The sequence below is a fragment of the Theobroma cacao genome, chromosome 5 (genome assembly GCF_000208745.1).
Source record: "Theobroma cacao cultivar B97-61/B2 chromosome 5, Criollo_cocoa_genome_V2, whole genome shotgun sequence".
In the NCBI taxonomy this organism is placed as follows: domain Eukaryota; kingdom Viridiplantae; phylum Streptophyta; class Magnoliopsida; order Malvales; family Malvaceae; genus Theobroma; species Theobroma cacao.
Window position 1 is genome coordinate 27,195,266 of NC_030854.1, and position 21,119 is coordinate 27,216,384.

Below are 21,119 nucleotides of genomic sequence, written 5' to 3' on the forward strand. Positions count from 1 at the left end.
TAAATACATTACTTTTTATTCGGCAATCCTGTTTTACAAGTCAAAAATCTCCCCAAGTTTTGTATTAGAATATACAAAGTAGATAAAGTAATCAAAAGCTAGATGAGAAATAATCACACCAAAGAAGATCCAAAGCACCCAAAAGTGAGCCTGGAAATTCTTTTTTAATTCTGGAATCCTATATCAGTTTTCCCCTACAAAATAGTGTTCTCTCTTTCACCCCAAAAGGAACACTGCTCTCTCCCTCTCCTCTCCACATTATTTACTCCAAAGCATCATGTACAATTGAAGTTCCACTGTTTCTTCCCCATCCCATTATCCTATAGCACATTTCCATATCTTAAACCTCGGAAGTCTGCTGCCTTGCTTTCTTGGTTTTATGTTCTGCTAACCATTTTGCTCTTTTTTACTCTCAAGTCTCGACACCCAACTATCTATCCTTGTGTTTTTCCTCTACTCACATGTCTGCAGGCTTTCCCTCCGTAGTCCTTGTGTTCTGCCAAAATCACATCTTATTGTCACTGTGACTCTCTTTTTGCATTTTAGTTCGAGTCTTATACCGTTATACAGTACCAAAATAGAAAGAGAAGCTTATGAGCATCTAGTTCAAGATTTTCATGGTCATGGGAGCTATGGAAGCAAGGTTACAGGATCAATTTGTGACAGCAGTTTAGGCACCACCTACAGTGAGGGAACCAAGTCGCTATTCATATCGATCAATCGAGACTCTGATTGTAGTGCTGGCTGTGATCACTATCATAGGTGTCATTGCAGGAATCATTGCTCGGCTTTGTGGTGGAAGGCATTTTGGTGGCAATGGGGAGAATGACATAGAAGGATGGATAGAAAGGAAGTGTAGAAGTTGCATTGATGGTGGAGTCACTACTGCAGCTCCATCTCCCGCAGAAGGATCAAAGCCAGCAGCAGAAGAGGAAAAGAAATGAAGATGCACACACAGATGGAAATGCTATAATGTAAGTGATTAGTTAAAATTGTATGATGTAGGGATGCTGCAGTGGGAAACACTATAACGGCGCATTAGCTGAACAGAGAAGAGGGACTCTTGGCTGCTTCTGCCTAACACCATTTCATTACTGTATTCTTTGCCAAGGCAGCATAATAGGGCAGTGCTTTCACTCGAAACTTGAACATGTATGTTACCATGACTCATCTTGGTTAAACAAATTAGCAGTCTTTCTCCCACTGCATTTTTTTTCCTTTTATTTTTGTGTCATTGCCCTTCCTTAATTACACTTACTATAACTGAAGAATTAATAGTCTCTTTCAAAAAAGGTTCAACATAGTAACCATTAGGGGACTCTTTATATACTGTACATGTTAATCCTGACAGCATAAGATCTTAAGCCCTTTTGTCCAGCTAAAGTTGTAAGGCTAGAATCAGGTTGGGTCTTAGATCAAGATATTGTGCCCCTTGATTGCTAACAGACGTCTAGATTGGAGACTGAGGAAGGGGAACAGGTTAGCCCAGCCATTCTACAAAAAAGCACCAAAGACATGAATATGTTGCTAAATTATTAATTTCTTCTTTTTCTTAGGGACAACATTTTTCATCTGTGCCATATGTTGGGAACTTTAGGATAATTTGGAGCCCAGAAATCATGCATGCTTTCTACCACATCTACAGTGGTCAAAGGCAGTGCAACGGCAAGGCACAAAGGAGTCTACTGACTGAAAAAGCATATACACTAACAACAGGCCCCAGAGCTTTTGAATCTAAACTCAAATGTTGCTTTTTCAAAAGCTAATATTTCACTACATTTTTTAAGATATAAATCTTAAAAAGTCTGAAAACGTACCGTTGCTAGTTCTTTTTCATAAAGATACAAATGGTACTAAAAGCATCAGGTCGAACATGTTCCATCTGACTAAGCAAGGTCCGAGTTTGATTGATCAAGGACAAATGACAAGCTTTAGCAATCTGGCAATGCCTTTACCTTTGCAATCATAGCATGCCCCACAAGGTTACTCTATTTTTTACAACGGTAATTATAGCATCCACCACGAGCCTTTCCTGAACAGCTTCAGGCTTGACCTGCTAGCGGTACTTGAGCCTGAAACATGAGGCTAGCTGTTTCCCTGATTAGTAAACAAGATATGAGTTCCAGTGGCAGTGACTGGTGAGTACTTCACACTCCCCGAGATTTATTGTTTTAATTACATCATTCACTCTCTGGTGTCTGAGAGTGAGATGGAAAAATGAATGGCAAGGAAACCTAAATCATTGTCATCCACAATTAACGTAAGAAGAATACCATGACAAATTCAACACTAGACATCTACCTGGGCTATGGCCTTAGTTTTTTCTCTAGAGTTGACAAAGGACATCTGTTAGTACAGGAATATTTCTTGCTTAATTAGTTAATTTCCATGTATATGGTTGGCAATCTATATTAAGTGTATCAGGAGCTGAGAGTGAAAATACGATGCTCTAAGCCACCTGCATTCTGGGCAAAAGATCAATTTGTTCAACCTCCTCTGACATAGTAGGTTCTAACATTTACTCTACCGCTTTTAGCAGCAATTTTGTCACAATGTATTAAATCCATCCAATGTTTTGATAACAGAAGCATGGTAACCTTGGAAGAAAAGATCGTGAGAGAGTTTGACAGGCACTTGTCTGAAAGCGTTCTTAACTTCTTCAATAGCTAAGACGTTTTAGACACACAGAATTTTAGGGGAGAAGATGACAGTATAAACCTCAATGTCATGTCATCCAAAATTGGGAGAAAGGGCAGTTGGAAGGAAAAATGTAACAATCATTTTCTTATTCATACAACATGATAATAGAAAATTGACCAATCTCAACTCCATCAACCAATCATGGTATAATGTTTTTCAAAAGTAAAAAGCTCAATAAGGTTTAAAAAAAATGAAATATCAAATAATTAATGGGTTCAACTTAGAACCCAGAGTTTTTCTTCTTTTTTGCCCTGCAAAGTAATAAAGATTCCAATTCAAGCAATAACAAAGCTCGTAACAACTACCATCCATCTTTTGCTATTTAAGGATATCTGAAAAAACTCACGTTTTTTCCACCATGTTGCTATTATGTTCTCCCTCTGATCTATATGTTCCTCTAGCAGTTGATTCCACACTGTTCGACATCAGGGCCAGTCACCTGAGTGGTAAATGGGTCAATTCGAACCCATAGAAGTGAGAAGATAGAAGCAAGGAGAATTGCCCACACAACAACAATTGTAGGCATCCGATTCTGCCGTCCCATCAGACCCTTAAGGAATGGATACAGATGAATAATCACCCAAAAAGCAAAAAACAGTTTGCCAAAGAGAGGACCCCAAGATTGATAACCACTGTTGATAGCATAGGAGACTCCAGCAACCACTCCAACAAGATTAATTATCAGGAGGGTGGTTGGAGGAATAAGTAGGGTAGTCCACTTGAACAGATAGAGCTCAGCAAAATCTCCATCTTCATCAGATGCTTTGGAAGTGACAGTAAAATTGGTATCAATGCCAGCAAGGACCTTCAGAAGACCCTGGAACACGGCAAACAGGTGAGCTGATACACCCCCAATAACCCAAAACTGTTCATTTCTCCACCATTCGTCAATCCCTACCCCACTCCATCTCATCTCCAATATACCGGTGGCGAAGATTGAAAGAAAGAGAGATATGAACCATATGCTTGCAATATTACTGATCTGCAGATATATGACAGGTCACAAATTTAAACTCAGCTGGTGTCCTGTCAGAACTTAGTTGCAACTTAAAATGATTTGATAAACTTAGTTTCTTCCATTTGGCAGAATCATGAAAAAGTATTAATTATTCATGAAATTGGGTGACAACAATTGGAGATCTTGTGAATCATGATATATTCTTTTAACAAGTTCATCTAGAAAATATGTCAAAAAAATGAGACATCACATGGCAGTAATCTATTATTCAATTAGAGTTCAGAAAATATTAAGTGATTTGTAAGTGTCAGCATTAAGGAGGAAGCAAATTTTTCAACAAGGCTGAAACTGATATTGTGCATACCTGTGGAATAATAAACTTCCCAGTGAGCAGACAGACTGCAGGCAATGTGCAGTAGGCAAGAAGGGGAATGGCTGTAATTGGGTAAATAGTGGTATTGATATAAGCAAATCTTTCAAGCCATTTCAACCTTCCACCGTACCCATACCATATGGGGCAATGGCGACTGAGTAGAATTTCAACTGAACCTAAAGCCCATCGAAGCACTTGATTCAAACGATCTGAAAGGTTAATAGGAGCAGATCCTTTAAAGGCAGGGCGTTGTGGCATGCAATAGATTGATCTCCACCCACGAGCATGCATCTTGAATCCTGTGAGGATATCCTCTGTAACTGAACCATAGATCCATCCTATCTGCAAAACATAAATTTAACTGAATAAGCCCATATATGATGAATAAAATAGATGAAACAATGCAAAAAATTTAAGAAAACCACAACATCTATCATTCAGCTTAAACAAGAAAGGCACTGTTAGCCCTCCATCCCCAGAAGATTTTATTTACTTAATTACTTTTAAGGAAATAAGGTGCATGCAAATGATGTTCTCCTCAAAACACTGCATCCTTATGCACAATGTAAAATTTTGAGACAAGTTGCTTCTCATAATTGAAAAGCGCATTTCTTATTTCCCATCATAGCTACTAGTTCAAATGTTTTCTCCCTGTAAAGGAAACTAACAGAGAGTTGATATAAACGGGAAAAGCACTTCATACCTCACTTCCCCAATCTGTCGTATCCTCATATCCACAGCTAATGACATGAATAGCTTCTTTAAGAAGGGATTCTGGAGTTGCAGACTGTGGAACCCCACCATTTTCCATAAGTGTTGAAGCAACAAAAACTGCTGATTGACCAAACTTTTTCTCTAGGGTCATCTGTGACATAAGCAGTGAGTTCTCATCATTGAATCCAGCTCCTACATTCAATGCAAAGAATTATCAGTGTCACACCTTCAAAAATGTTCTTCAAAACTAAAACCAATACGTCATAGTTGCATTATTTATGACATTGGATATACTTAACATTTCAGCAGCACAGACAAACAATCAATATAAAATATACGTCATAGTTGCATTATTTATGACATTGGATATAATTCACAATCAGTAGCACAGACAAATAATCAACATAAAATACACGTCAGGCAGGTATTCAATAAAAATTAACATGTAACTTTCTCAGGAAATATTTCAAAAAAACCAGACATTAATTAAATCTTTCATGCAATTGTAGAATCCCATAATCCATCAGAAATAGTTAGCATATTTCTACTTAAGCATAAACATGAGTGAGTAAATGTTAAGTCATGATGGAATAATACAACCCTCAATGAGAAAAAAAAAATTAGATAAAAGTATATTTTGAACAACTGCAAGATGAAAAACATCTTGATTCCAATTAACAGCTAAAAACACATAAGTGTTATTTTTCGAGAATGGGTTTGATTCACTGAAAACATAATACAGCTCATTATCTATCAACGTATTAAGCAATGAGACACACATTCATGCTAAAGAAGCAGAGTGACTATTGCAAGACAAATTCCAAAGATCAACATTATACCTTCTACCCCTTCTTCTATATCTTCTAGATTATATATTGGCACAGTAGAATTCACATTCTTTCCTGATTTCTTCTTATTGGCATCCTTTCTACTTGTTTTAGAAATCTTCTTTCGTGATCCACCAAAGCATGAAGAAAGTAGTCCTGGTTTTTTATGCTTAGGCTTGAGAGGAGGTTCATACCCGTATAGGGCAGTTCTGTTGAAGACACACCCCGTACCCACATATACAGGGCCTTGAATTCCGTCCAGGCCTCTTAAATTTATCTAGACATTCATTAATAGTTGGAAGAAAAGAGGAAATTAACACTTGTGTAATGTAATACAGGATCATAAAATTATAAATTAGGATGCAAAAAATTGATGGCACACATAGCAACAGAGCTTACATCGAAGAAAACAGTGTTACGATTGGCATAACGATCATTTTTATCTATCCCGTCAAATCTTTGGGGAAACTGTACATAACAAACTGACTTTCCAAGATTGGGATCCATCATGAAACACATAGCTTCTCGCAATGCCTTGCTGTTATTTATGTAATGATCACAATCAAGATTCAACAAGAATGGTCCATTGGTGAGAACTGCTGAAACACGCACCTGATATTGATATGTAGATTGTTAAGTTGTGTACATGCCAAAACACAAGAATCTCTAAGACTAAATTACTAACTACTTACCAGTGCATTCATAGCACCAGCCTTCTTGTGATGCAGAAATCCAGGACGCTTCTCACGAGACACATAGACTAATCGTGGAAGCTCATTACCGTCAGAATCAAGTCCTCCACTATGACCTAAGAAAACCTGTCAATTATTCAGTAATAATAAGACATAAGCTTCAAACCAAGAAGGGAAGCCAAAATCAGTCTTTCTGGTGTGATGAAAATCACAATTTGCACATCATGGAGAACAGAACTAGAAAATGCAGAGATAACAGTAAGACTAAATGTAGAGTACCAATGAATTAGCTTTCAATTATTTGATTCAGATATTTAGCATATAATACATACATTCAAAAATATCTTGACATCTGCCTTTTTTTTTTTTATGGGGCTCAAAAGAAAAATCTCGCTTCTCAAAACTAATTTTTATATATAAAAAATCTAAACCAAGCATCATTAAGAAGGCCCTTCCTGCTGAGGAACACAATAAGCCAGTTCTAATTAAACAAACCTGGATCATTCCAGGATGATCCCTGGTGTTATTTCCAGGCCAAGGAGTGCCATCTTGCATGACCCATCCTTCATCAGGAACTTTCTGTGCTTTTGCAACAAGTCCATTAATACGAACTTTAAACTCTTCATATTCTCTCTGCAACAAAAGTATTGTTGTTGAGAAAAACAGTGTAAATATCTATTACTATATCAGAATAATTACATGAAAGTAGAATTTTCTACCTTCATAGCTCTGCGTTCCTTGACAAAAGCTGGTTGAACCTTATCCTTTAGGTAGTCAATCTTTTGTGAAAAATACCATTCTGGCGCTCGTGGTTCAATGCTGTATTTCTTGCAGAAAGGAACCCATTTTCTAGCAAATTCTGACGTTTCAGACAGAGCTTCAAATGTTAACATAGCAGCACCATCATCTGAAACATAGCATGAAACTTTGTCGACTGGGTAGTCAACTGCAAGAATGGATAGGACTGTATTGGCTGTGACAAGTGGAGGTTCCTTCAGAGGGTCAACTGTACTGACGAATATGTCAACAGCAGCCAACTGGGATGGCTCTCCTTCTCGGTCATATCTGTTGGAAATCAAAAAAATTCATTAGGACTTCAGACAGTTTTGCATCATTCAAGACCTCATAAGTGGAGTAACTACCTCAAAGCCAGCCTGTCAAGATATGTCTCACGGTTCACAGGAAGCCATTTAGGGAACTGATCCAATATCCATGATATTGCAAACCATATCTCACAAATCACAGATATCAACCACAAAGCATAGGCATTGCGAACTGGATTTGTTATACGATAGTGCAGGAAAATGCAGAGAATAATGAGCCGCAAAACAATAACCATCCTATAAGGGTTGATCCTAGAGGAAGGAACTGAGACTTTTCTTGATAAAGGCTGGCGGGCTTCATCATTTCTGCATTACACAAATATATATTGAAGATTAACAAAAAAGAAAAGTACATAAAGCATAAGTAAAAAATAATATTTTCTAACATATAAAAGTATGCATAAATCGGAATATAGGGCAAAACTCAGAAGAATTTCTACAGTTACACTCCCGAAGGAGTAGTGTTAATTGGAAAGTATGTATTATATACAATTACTGATTACCACCGTAGCACAAGGCTTGCAAGCTCTCTGGTGAAAAACTAGCTACAAAATAGCATCACTTGCAATGTCTATGTTTGTAGGTGGACAGAAACATGGTTACAACAAGATACTGCATAACTTAATATATGTATACACATATACAGTTCATCCTGATGGGGACCATATGAAGAGAGCAATATGTTTTGAAGAATACTTCGATATCTCAATGCAGCAGCTTGATATTCTATATTTACCAAGTTGAATTATAAGTACACATTACCTTCTTGATTCTATTTTAGTCAACTAGTAGAAAGAAGTTCATTGACACATGCACATGAAGAGAGAAGAAAGAACTGGATAACAAAAAGCAGAAAGAGGGAGAAAGAAAGCATAAATTTCAGATGAAGTGAAAGGATAGAATGATGATTGGCAGTTGATAGAGATATGCCCACAATGAATGAACAGGAATATATAGTGAATCAAGTGAGATGCTTACAAAATAGAATCATCCATAACTACATCAGTGCTGGCATCAAAATCTCCACCTCCCCTGCCTTCAGAAGGGGCATTACTAACACTCATTGGAACTGCATTCTTCTCGGGCTTTATCTTCCAACCATCAATCCTCTCCTTCCAGGCTACATTGCCAAACCCTGATGACCCAAACTCTCTTGCTGGATCAGCCAACCTAATGTTACCTGTGGAAAAAAAACTTATCACTTCGTTGTAGCATCCAGCAGCAAACCAAAATAAAATGGTGCCTTCTGCATAATGGATTAGATCCATACCCTTTCCCCTGATCCCACTTTCAGGAGATGCCATTGAGATTCTTGCAGGAGATGCAGCAGATAACTCCCCAGAAACCTAAAACTCAAAATCAAAAGAAATTATACTCTCAGATTTCAGAAAAACAAGAGAAGCAAGAAAGAGCATGAACAATTCCTCAACCTACCGAACTGCCATTGGTGAGAAAAGGAATATGGTTAAGGGGGACTTCTTTATCATAGTTGGGGGGTGCCACGTCCTCCCCTCGGCTATAATTTGTATCCCAACTCAGCGTTCGCTCTGCCTTCTTATACTTCTCACCTTGTGTCCCTGCCGTATGATTTGAATTGTTTGCTACATTATTGGCACCAGCATCTTCCACTTCTTCCCCAGCAATTGGAGGGCTTCCTAAAGGTAAAGAAGAACATATATACATCATTTGTTTGATATATATACTCATGGAATAGCATAAGACAGATGAAAGTTAAGATGATCTAACCTTTATGCCTCTTGTACTTGGTCTTGCATTGAGGACAAGATTGGGTACCATCTTTTCTCTCGTATTCGTAACATGGACGGCAAACAGGAAATGCACAAACATGGCAAGCAACAAAGGGTTCACTATCAGCAGTCAGACCAACATTATCACTGCAGATCTGGCAAACTTGTCCCCCCATTTTACCGGATTTAGACTGAGCAAGCAATAAAACTAAGATTCAGATATGTTTTTCTAGGAAAGAAGAAGAAAATGTAGTTATAAACAGTCATTTGTAAATACAGCAACATAATTCCCAAATATAAAGCCATGAAATAAGAGTGGGCCACTTCTAGGATAATGGAATTTTGGAACATATGATCCCATTATTAATTATCTTCTACTAAAATAAACGAACATCATAAAACATTTTATAGAATAACTACGAAGCAAAGCTTCATGAATCAAACAAGTAAAATGAAGCTAAGAACAAGATCCAGAACCCAAAAAATAAATCAATTAACAAAATCCATTAATGGAATATCAGAAAGCTCAAACAAGTAGAACCCATTTAGATCTTTAAGATAACTAGCAAAAGACATGGCAGATTCCTAACAATGGATAAAAAATGAAACAATTCAAATAGGAAATCTGTTTCCTTTTTCCTCACCCCACTTCCAGAGATCCAAACAAGGCAAACGAAGATCATATTTTGGAGACAGAAATAACAAAAATTGGAAAGAAGTAGCAAAATCAAAAGAAAGGAATATGGAGTGTTTTTCCACTGACCACTGAATCTGCTGCTGAATCCATTTGGTCTCCAATACCAATGTCCGAAAACCCAATTCAAATGCAACCCACCGGATCAAAGAGAAACACCAAAGACTAAAACTTCATTGAAATCAAATTCAACCCAGAATCATTTATCAAAAAATAAAAAATCAAAAAATAAGTGTGAGACAATTGGGGTCTGAAACACCCCCTGCCCGCTCCCCCTATAAGAAGTTTACAAAGAGGAAGCCGTAAAAAAAGAGCAGATGGGGTCAATCACACCGACACTCAGGCAGAGTCAGACAAGGCCAAAGTTGCAAAGGTCCCATACTCCCTATTCCTTAACTTAAAAACATTTTCTTTTAGTACAGTAGTGCTGTGTATCTTTTACTTTCCAATTAAAGAAAGCTGCAACAGTGCACAATGCGTAACTAACACTTCAATTTGAAGTGTTGAGATTGGAGATTTTTTTTTCTTATGTCGTTTTGCTGCCACGTTGTACTCTCGGGGCTCCCACGAAAAGCAAAAAGTGGCAGTGTGGGGTTGTACAGTGACGTGTGCCGTATCGTTGATGATGGCGAAAATAGATATCTAATTTTTGTCTGTCGGTTGTTTCACTGCCATCCTTTTCCTTTTCATATTTCAGTCAAATTCTAATTCTAGCTCCGATTTCAATCAAATTTCATTAATTTGATGATTAAATTATTTAAAAGATAAGTACACACAATGATTTATTAATTTTAATAATAAAGAATTTTCAATAATTATATAATAAATTTTTATAAAATAAATTTAATTTTAAAATTATGAGATCTTTCGTATTTTTTATGAGTTTTACAATGTTGTATGAATATAAGAAAAAAAATGCACTAAGTACCATAAAATAAAGAATATTTCATGAATTTAAATAGTAAAAGATATGAAATTACATTTTGTTTTGAATTTTGAGTTTAATATTTTATATTTTTTGTAATCTTTATATTTATAGTGAATGTATTGTTTTTCCTGCGTAAACGTAAGTAATGAATACTGATTTTTTATATGATTTATTTATATGTTTATCTCAATTGTATTTAAAGAAACCTTTACTTAAAAATCTTAAAAGTCTTTTCTGTTTCTTTCTGAATGCTGTGGCCGACTCGATCCGAACAAATGATTTGACCACCTTTTCTTGATTAAGATGGCTCACGGCTAGCCTTAGTTCCAAACGCGGTCTTGAGTGTTGACATGGGTTTATACGGCACTCCGTCGTTGTTTTTAAGAGTGTTAGCATTCTGCCCAATCAAATTTGGAATGCTAAATCTCAAATCAATATTCATCAATCATACAAATGCTTAGTGTCTCACAAGCCACAATATACATGAATATATATATATATATATGTATATATGTATTATTGATTTATTAATTTATTGATTGATAATTGGTATTACTTAATACTCCAAAATCACTTGACTACATACATTGAGACCACACGGGGTGTCCCCTTAATTCTGATCAGGCAATCATGCTTCTCTCTTCCGAGGAACAACCTGGAGAAACATTTCCTATCATCGTGATTTGAACATTGTTGCATGTTGCTGTGGTTGCTTCACCTCCTTCTCCTATAAGGTTAACATCTTGCAATGTGATCCCCTGACACGGATGGCTCTTACTGCAATCAAAAACAATGGCCACATCTGACGCACTAGTGCCTTCAATATTTTGGTAAACCACGTTTTGCACTTGGACTGCTGATGGCTGCAAACCCAATTAATCAAACAAATACTTCTCGTCAATATCTGTGCGAGTAATTGGTATCAAGTCCCATTGTGTTTTGTCACTAGATTAATTGTTATAGAAATTACTTACTTGTTCTTTGCAGGGTTTATCCTGGTCACAGTAGTTTTGGTCACAGTAGTTTTGTTCATTTCCACATTCTGAAATCTGATATTGTTTGCAGATCCAGACCCTCCCTGTATCAGAGAAAACAAAATGGATTTTAACTGAATAATGTTGGAAGATGCTTAATGCATCAGTTTGAGTATATGTATCTGCTAGGACTAACCTGCCATGTCTTGATCCTCACTCCATTTGAGGTTCCAGAAATCTTAGCTCCATTTACAATTACTCCCGAAACATAATCTCTTGAATTTCCTTTCCCTAAGCTCCCGATACTGAGCTCACCATTAAAAAAAGATTAGAAAATGGAACCTACTGGACTTAATAAAGGAATTAAGAAAAAAAAAATCTTCAATGAATTATATTTTTGTGAACAACATTGGTATAAGAAGATAAAGTTTCAGACCTAATTCCATGACCAGGCCCACAAATTATGTCCTGGGCCTCAACCTTCTGGGATCCACTTACAATGGAGATACAATCATCACCTTGGATAGATATAAGCATGAACTAGTTAGAAAGATTATTGTGGTAAGGTGCTAAAGATTAGTTGAATGATAAGTATTACTTAAGTTTGATATATACCAGTTCCAATAGTACTGCTTGCAATGAGGATGTTTTGGGTATTTGTGACATGAATTCCATCAGCGTTGGGGCTGTCTTCTGGTGCAGTTACTACCAGATTGGAAGCTTCAACATCCACACATTTCTCAAAAGAAACATGCATTTTCTGCGCATCTTGGATCTTCAAGTTATTCACCACCAAATGTTGGTTCTCGTAAAAGGTCAAGGCCTGCCAAATCAATCCATATATCATAATTTGGAATGTAATAAAGTAGAATCAGCTGCTGACAAAGAAGAAAATCCCTACTGTAGGAAGATAAAACATAGAATAACCCGAAGCATTTGGCAATTTGGTCTAATATGTCGTGTATCCAACCCTTAAGACAGTCTAAAAAGCAAAGGTTACAAGATTCAGTTTCAGATCCTGTCCTGAATTATACCCAAAAAAAATTTTGTTACATAAAGACAGGCGTACGAACCGTCGGGGCTCCAGTGCAGGGCTGTAATCAAGGAAAGAAACAGGCATTGTTAGCCTAGCCTTGGGTAAGCGAGTAAATGGTGAGAAACTGAAGAAGTTTAACTCAATTGCTTACTTTGTCTTTATTTCTTTTGCATGAGTTCTCCCACCATATCTTCCCATTCCCGTTGATAGTTCCACCACCTCCCACTATTAAATTCCGGACACCATCAAAGACAAGCCAATGCCTGGCATCCTCCTGGTAGTCTGATTGGTCATCAGATGCTTCTATAGTTCCATATATCTGACACGTTTTAACATTGCTTTATCATTCATCTCATTAAATTAATTACTACTAGGCTTCAAACTTAAAAGTTAATATTGCACCTCTATCTGTCTGTCTATATATATACACTATATACGATCGACCTCACCTCTACTCTAAGATTAGATTTACAAGGACCAGTGAATCTGATTGGCTTAACACGGTAGCTCTTTTCTTTAGGCACCACAAGAGCGACTCCATCTGCAGAAGAACACGCTTGCTCCCAAGCCTTCTCGAATGCCTGACACAGTTCACAAGGAAAACAAGAATGGTCACATTGGAGAGGAGAACTAAATATAAAAAGTACATAAAAAGCATTAATTTGCATGATTGCTAAAATCAGCAAGCTTTCATAGAGTAATCCAACAGCAATTTATGTACATAAAAAGTTCAAATTACAACTCATGTCTAGATGTTGCAATAGTCGGTTAATCAGAGAAAAATTCTGTGCCTGTAAAACCACAATATGATTTTAAGCGAGTACCTCAGTGTCATCACTTCCATCACCTCTAGCTCCAAAATCATCAACACTAACTGTTTTAGATGCAGGTCTTCCAGGACCTGCAGGCAATGAAGGGTAGTTTTCATCACCATCATCATCAAACCTGTGCAGCGTAAGATCCTGAGTTGTCTGCTTGAAAAAGCCCTTGAACTTGCCATTCCAAATGGAGCTGAAATACGACGGACTTGCTTGAGCATTATAACTAGATGCTTCTCCAAGGTGATAAGTTGAGGATAAACAGAAAAAGATTATGGAAAATAGGAGGAGATGTCTCTGTAAAGTCATTGTTAACAGCAAAAAATAGAAGGAGCAGAAAACTGATGAGATGATTGTAGTTGTGTATGGTAGTGCAAACCATGTAATTATGAGCTTATATTTATATGGAATAATGGAAAGACTGTGAGATCTTTGAATATCTCTTTATGCACTCTTACGCATAAAGACCTAATTTCATGGATATAATCTAAGTTTTAAATGTGAAGTATCATTCATTATTCCCTCATTTAAAGGTCTATAACTTGTTAATATCTTTTAGTTATCATATATAGCAGAGTAATTTCTAGCAGAATAAAAAGGGAAACAGAGTAAGTTCTTAGCCTTCAAATCTGCAATCAAATCAAATTAATGCTAATGGACTGTTTATACATGAAATATTTATGTCATAAACGTTTGCATCTAATGCTTGTGAAGTATAATATTTTTAGAGGGTCTAACTATTAATAAAAAGATTATATGTCTAAACTTGACTATAAAGAGGTTTTAACAAGTTAGGAGTACTAATAGGCCAGATTTCTTTTTTTCATATGAATATATACATTTGACATTTGACATCACACATTTGACATCTCTAATAATCTTCGAATAGTTTTTTGCTGATTTAAAGTAATTTGATACTTGGAATCCAATCTTTGACAACAGATGAAGGTAGGTGGAAGTATCAATGGTGTAAAAGAAAAAACTTCTCACTTGCTTTTTCTAGCATACTTGGAACTTCAAAGTAGCATATAATTGTAAGATTATTTGAACTTTTTCAAATGATTATCCTAAATCATCTGGCTGAGGTGACAGTTTAAGGGTAAGTAAACCATTACTTGTTTAAATGATATGTCAAGTTCAAATGTCCCCTCTTGGCAATGAAGGGGAAAAAAAGAGATAATTCTATAGATAATATATGGCTGATTGGCCAGGCAAGCTTCTCATTGATCCATTACTTGTTTGATTCATGATGAACACATAGGCTAATTCCATCTATTTAATGAAGAAGATTTGCAGTCTTTGTGACAGGAGCCAAGAGAAAAACTAATTAATTTTCAGTTTCTAATCAGCTTTAATGTGAAGGGATTCACCTGTAAGCCACCACAAGGCAACAATATAGAAATTTAAATTTTATTCATAAGGCAACCAGATAATCAGATTTTACAACAATGTTATTACAGTATACCCTACAATAGTACTAATTTAGGTAGTCAGCCTAGCCATTGTAATAAGAAACAATCTCTGTAAGTTTGTAAGCGATTCCTCCAAGCAGTTCTAGTCCCAGGTAAACCTGAAATAATCAAGAAATATTTAGAAAATTATAAGACAATAAGAGATTTGAAGCATCTTAATAGATAAAGCAATTGTCTCACCTCATGGAGATTTCTTCTCTTGTCCTTATCTGCAAACTGAACTGCTGAGTGGACTCCTAAACAAATAATCTGGATTGTATTATTGACGTACATAGTATATAGTATTTTACATGTCAAGGCCAGTCTCCTAATTGATATCCATCCCTCTCAAGGGCATTGTGGGAAAACATCTTCTTCACTCAATTTAACATTGTTGCAGATAGCTTTGGCAGTTTCATGTCCTTGTTCCTGTAAGTAAACATTTTGTAGCACAATCCCTTGGCAAGGATGACTCTCACTGCAGTCAAATTTTATAGCCACTTCAGAAGCACTAGTCCCTTTGATGTTCTTGTACAGCACATTTTTCACCTGAACCGCAGAGCTCTGCACAAATTAAACAAATCGAATTTTTTCTGATTAGAACCAATAGTAGATAAGTCTTTCTGCATAAATAAAAGTTATTACTTTGATCACCTGTTCTTTGCATGGTTTATCTTGATCACAGTAGTTTTGATTTATAATGATGGGGTTGGTCACATTGACCATTTCAATGTTTTGAAATTTGATGTTGCTTGCACTTCCTGACCCTCCCTGGTGATCATTTATTATAGAAGATGAATGTTAATGTCAACTGGCTAGTTAAAGGAACCTGAACGCATATCATAGATATCATTGACAGAGCTGGACTTGCCTGCCATGTCTTGATCCTGACTCCATTTGTGGTTCCAGAAAGCTTAGCTCTATCTACAGTCACTCCTGAAACATAAGCCCTCGAATTTCTAGATCCCAAGCTCCCAATACTGAGTTCATCATCACAAACAGAATATCACTTAGTGATATCAAGAAAAAATGGAAAGCAGGACACTGTTACATATTTATCTGTAAACGAACATGATGTGAGTTGAGATTAGCATCCAGGTTTCACTTAGTGATTGTTAGAGATCAACTCTCCTTATCCAGCATTTCCGGAATGTACAAAGAAAGAGAAGAAAGGAAAAAGATTAGAGGGTTGAGTTTCAAACCTGATTCCATGACCGGGGCCACAGGAAATGTCCATGGCTTGCACATTCTGGGATCCACTCACAATAGAGATACAGTCATCACCTTCAGTTAAGCACAAAAATGAAAAAAGTTAAAATAAGGTAGTACAAAGAATCGAGCAAAGTAGTTAGAATTATGAATGTGGTTCGTTTAACGAATGGAATACCTGTTCCTATGACAGAGTTAGTGATCTGGATGTTTTGAGTATGTGTAACATGAATCCCATCAGTGTTAGGACTTTTCTCTGGTGCTGTTACCGTCAGATTTGAAGCTTGAACATTGGTGCATTTATCGAACGAAACATGAATTTTTTGTGCATCTTGGATGTTCAAGTCTTTCACTACCAAGTTTTTGCTTTTGTAGAAGGTGAGTGCCTGAATGACGGTTTCCAAAACGATAAGACTCTAATAATGAAATGAATATGACTCAAGTAAATAATGGCTTTAGACGACTAAATAATGAGAATTAAAAAAAAAAAAAAAAAAAAAAAAAAAAACCAACAAAGCAAGAACCACCAGTGGCCTTTCACTCTATGGCACCAGCTCCAAAATATTACATGTTTGTGCCGGTCTCTGGGTTAAATTGGCCCTGGCCCTGGCCCGGCCATGGTAGGAAAAAGTCCAAGCTCGTGTTAAGCCTAGGCTAACTCAAACCTAAAGTTCTCTGATGGCTGAAAATCTCTTTAGCCCAACTCAGCTTTATGAACTGAAATCTGGGTCCTAGCTCTGGGTTTTGTCTGGATTTTTATTATTTCTTCAATTGGTACTAATATATATATATATATATATATATATATGTATATGAAAGACTTGGTTACATTGAGTTTAATTTTATGGCTTAGATTGGAGAAACAAAATTAACATGAAGAACAGAAGAAATTCAATCACATCTAACTACTCACCAAATCATATCATAGAAGAGTTTCTAAATTTCTAAATGTCTTTTATATGAGTTTTTACATATATATGAAGCATGTAGGCTGGTTATCAAAGAAATAAAAAATCACATTGAACTTAACTAAGTAAATATATTTGAATAAACTTATGGTGCAAACAATGATTTCCTTCCTTAGGATCTAAAAAATAATACACAAATACATGTGTTTACTTAGGCAATCAAATTGAAATATGTTATGAATCTCAATTTTAAAGTTATTTTAGCGAGAAGTTAAGAGTTAATTAGTATAGCCTGGGTGGCAATGGCATGCATGAGTACATACTACAAAATAACTAGAAAATTGTATTAACCTACCGTTGGTGCATCCTTGCATGGCTGCAAAACAGGGAAAGAAACAACAATCGTCAGCAAAGAAAAGAATATAATAAGCAAACATAGAGAAATCTTTAGGGGGCTAGCCGCTAGGCTTACAAGATCTTTGTTAAGTTTGCAAGAGTTCTGCCACCATATCTTCCCATTGCCATTAATATTCCCACCTCCTTCAACTAGCAAATTATGAACGCTATCAAAGATAAGCCAGTGTCTGCTATCTTCCTTGTAGTCTGATCTATCATCAGATGCTTCTATGGTTCCATATATCTGAAATTTTACAGCACCAGTCGATTAATTATTCTTCAGCTGATCGTTCACGGTTAAAATTAATTAAGCTTTTGGTTTAAATTTTTTCAGGCTTACCTGGATTGTAAGATTAGATTTGCAGGGACCTGAAAATCGTACAGGCCTAAGAAGATAGCTCTTTCCTTCAGGCACCTCAAGAACAACTGTACCCTTGGACGAACAAGCTTCCTTCCAAGCCTCCTCAAATGCCTGAGGATCAGAAAATTATTAGAAATCTACATTGAAAAAGAAGGGTAAAAGCCCCATAGATGTTGGGGTTTTGAAATTCTTTGAAAATGAACCTTTATGAAGGCGCCGTATTCTTCATTACTTTGTGCTTAGACTTGCATGGACTCTCTCATCAAAAAGGAATCAAGGAAAAGCAAAAAAGAAACGACTTGCCTGGAGCACTGGACTCTCCCATGTAATGGCAAAGTACAAGATTAATTAGTCTAAGATAATCTCTAAACTTATTCGGCACTTAGTTATAAAAATAAATTGCATCATTAATTAGTTAATTTATAATATTTTTATAATATATGTTTCATTTTTCATTTTTAGTCTAAAAAAGTTTTTTTTTTATTTGTGACGTTTAAAATGTAAAACCCATCCATTCATCCGTTAACATGCCGTTAAAATACAAATAATATATTCATCACATCACATGTATGTGCACCTAAGTGTCATGGGATAAAATTTATTCATATTATATACATATTCCGATAACAAGTGTATTGACAGATAGAAAAATTCGAAACAAATTTAAAAGATTGCGAATGCAAAACTCAAGTTTCTAAATCATGAATTAAAAAAGAAATATTTCAAAAAAACTCATGAATCAATGACAACATATGGACATTAAGAACAACTCAAGCACAACATATTATAGACATTAAGAACAACAAGGTTTGCTTTTGTAAGTAACATGTCTCGTATTTGAAAAAGAAAAAGGAAAAAAATGTAGATGAAATAGCTAGCCATGCATATTTAAAGCAATGAGAATACTCATACAAAGTACAAATCCAAAAAAAATCAATGAATTATCTCCATGTTATGCAAAGTTAAATGTGTACTGACCTGGGTGTCATCATCTCCATCACCAGTAGCTCCAAAATCATCAACATTAACTGTTTTAGTTGAAGTTGACGTGATGATATCCACTTCACCAAGCCTGCTCAAGCTAAGAACTTCAGCGCTTGGCCTGATCAAGTCCTTAAACTCGCCATCTTCAAGGTTGCTGACATATGAAGGGTATGCTTGCGGATCATACCCAGCTACCACTTCTTTATAGTAATTATAACGTGGGTCCTCTTTCAAGGCGTTGTAACGTGAGAATAAGGAGAAAACGATTATGAAATGTTGGATTAATTGTCTAATTTGTAGAGCCATTAATTGTTTCTTGATTTGTAAGAGACAGGAACAAATTAAGAATACTAATCTGAAAGCGAGGAGAGAATGGATTGCTCTGATGATGATATTAAAGCTAGACAGGATTGGTTTTGTGAATTATTTTTATGACGAGATTCTATATTTATAGAGGAAAAATTTGACAAAAGGGAGAGATTGGTTAGTGTCTTTGGGCAAGACTCTCTCTTGAGGTATGGTCTAGGATATGAGAGATTGAGACGAAATAATCTCTTGAGCAGCCTCTGACTTTTGCTCCAAAAATATTATCAATATATACCTATTATTTTATATATAAGAATTGTTCAAATTTCAACCTCATGAATTAACTCATAATGTGCTCTTATAATTTGATCAAAGAAAGAATTAAATAATAGATAACCAACTGCATGGAAAACGCTCTCAGCTCCCATGCCTTCCCCCCCTTCCCAAATCCCCATGGTTTGGCTGTTGGCTAGCAGTCAGACCCACCCCGGTACCCTCACCGGTTGCTACAGCCCCCCCATGCCCCATGGTGGCCTCCCATAACCCGTCAACAAGTGAAAAGATTCAACTGCCACTCGTCCATGGTGCAACGCAAGCCATGCAACCCTCCAAAGAGCCCCCTGTTTCCCCACGCGCCATAAAGAAATCCTTTTTGTCTATTGCGGTTAGGGAAAAGCCGACTGTTGTTCCTTCAAACCTTGATATCTTTTAGTACAAAGATTGGCCTGTAGTGTCTTTTTTTGATGACGAGTTGGAAACTCTTGCCAAACCATTCAAACACTCCATCATCGGAAAATTTTTCAAAATGCCGCCTATGTGAGAGATCCGGGTGGCTTTCAAAGGAATCAGATTGGTTGGTGCTTATGAGATCCTTTGGCTTGATTACAAACATGTTCTCATATATCTCACGAATAAGCACGATTTTAACTGAATGTAGATCCACCAGGTTTGGTTCATAGCAAACCAAAAGACGCGAGTCTTCAAGTGGACCCCTAAATTTCAACTCGAGAAAGAATCGTCTTTGGTTCTTGTTTGGATTTCCTTTCCAAACCTGTGGGCACATTTGCAAGAGAAATCCACTTTGATGTTGATTGCTAAGACGGTAGGTGTAACACCCGACCCTATAAACACATGTCATGACATACATACACTGAGTAGCATGTTATTACGTTAGAAAAGTCCTAAGACTAGTTTTACCTAACGGTACACTTGAGTTGATTTAACCTCGAACTAGTTCAAATAGGAATCGTAAGATGAAATTTAATATTTTACAGTCCAGGAATGACTAAAAATGATTGTTCGAAGTTCGAGGGTTCATTAGAGGTAAAATTGAAAATTTTGATGTTCATGGGTAAAATCGTCATTTTACCACCTAAGATAATAATTTGATAATGGAGTGAAATTTTTGACCAAGATTAACTATTTGGAGTATAATTTAATGATAGGAAGTGAAAAAGTTTAATTCTTGTGATTTCTGGAGTGTAGGGGCAAAATCGTAATTTTGCTACTCGCGGACAAAATTTGAGATTTTGAGAGAATTTAGATCAAATTTGACAAATTGGAGAATGGTATGAGTATAAGGGATGAAAAATATGTCTATGGGTAATTTTTCAATTTTTTGGGCAAAAATGTAATTTTTTATTTTTACGGGGGCAAAAGTGTAAATTTTGAAAATTACTCCACCGAGACTTTGGCTAAGTCTGAGAATTTTATCTAAGCTATGGATATGTTGGACAAGTGTATGGTGAAAATTTGGAAACAAATGGATGAAATTTTAAAAATGGGCCAATGGGAAAGTGACACGTGGTATTTTTTTAATGATATAATATTATTTTAATGAAAAGTCAGCCCATTTAAATCCCATTTTAAGTGTTGGCCAGCCATAAGGGAGAACAAGAGAGAAAATAGAGAGGAAAGGAAGAAAAAAAGAAAAACCAAA

At 36.2% G+C, this 21,119-nt stretch overlaps 3 protein-coding genes and 1 pseudogene across 4 annotated transcripts; 1 reads left to right on the top strand and 3 right to left on the bottom strand.

Moving 5' to 3' along the window:
* Positions 103-1,223, top strand: LOC18598972. The gene is made up of 2 exons (XM_007028723.2): positions 103-144; positions 675-1,223. Exons 1-2 carry the CDS (start codon positions 103-105, stop codon positions 942-944), a joined length of 312 nt encoding a protein of 103 aa, XP_007028785.2. The 3' UTR covers positions 945-1,223.
* LOC18598973 (probable cellulose synthase A catalytic subunit 8 [UDP-forming]) lies at positions 2,757-10,203 on the bottom strand. Of its 2 annotated transcripts, XM_018121750.1 has the most exons (14): positions 9,879-10,203; positions 9,114-9,306; positions 8,802-9,022; positions 8,638-8,713; positions 8,346-8,547; positions 7,407-7,673; positions 6,984-7,329; positions 6,760-6,897; positions 6,265-6,390; positions 5,972-6,184; positions 5,585-5,849; positions 4,735-4,937; positions 4,023-4,373; positions 3,098-3,682 (listed from the first exon to the last, which is right to left on the bottom strand). In XM_018121750.1, exons 1-14 carry the CDS (start codon positions 9,900-9,902, stop codon positions 3,098-3,100), a joined length of 3,210 nt encoding a protein of 1,069 aa, XP_017977239.1. In that variant the 5' UTR covers positions 9,903-10,203. The 2 variants fall into 2 exon arrangements, with proteins under 2 accessions (XP_017977238.1, XP_017977239.1); XM_018121749.1 differs by having other exon boundaries at positions 2,757-3,682; positions 8,346-8,713; positions 9,879-9,902.
* On the bottom strand, positions 11,303-13,874 carry LOC18598974 (annotated as a pseudogene).
* Positions 14,996-19,180, bottom strand: LOC18598975 (polygalacturonase). The gene is made up of 10 exons (XM_018121751.1): positions 18,869-19,180; positions 17,870-18,001; positions 17,606-17,773; positions 17,489-17,509; positions 16,404-16,611; positions 16,219-16,300; positions 15,888-15,996; positions 15,671-15,787; positions 15,218-15,580; positions 14,996-15,135 (listed from the first exon to the last, which is right to left on the bottom strand). Exons 1-9 carry the CDS (start codon positions 19,178-19,180, stop codon positions 15,365-15,367), a joined length of 1,365 nt encoding a protein of 454 aa, XP_017977240.1. The 3' UTR covers positions 14,996-15,135; positions 15,218-15,364.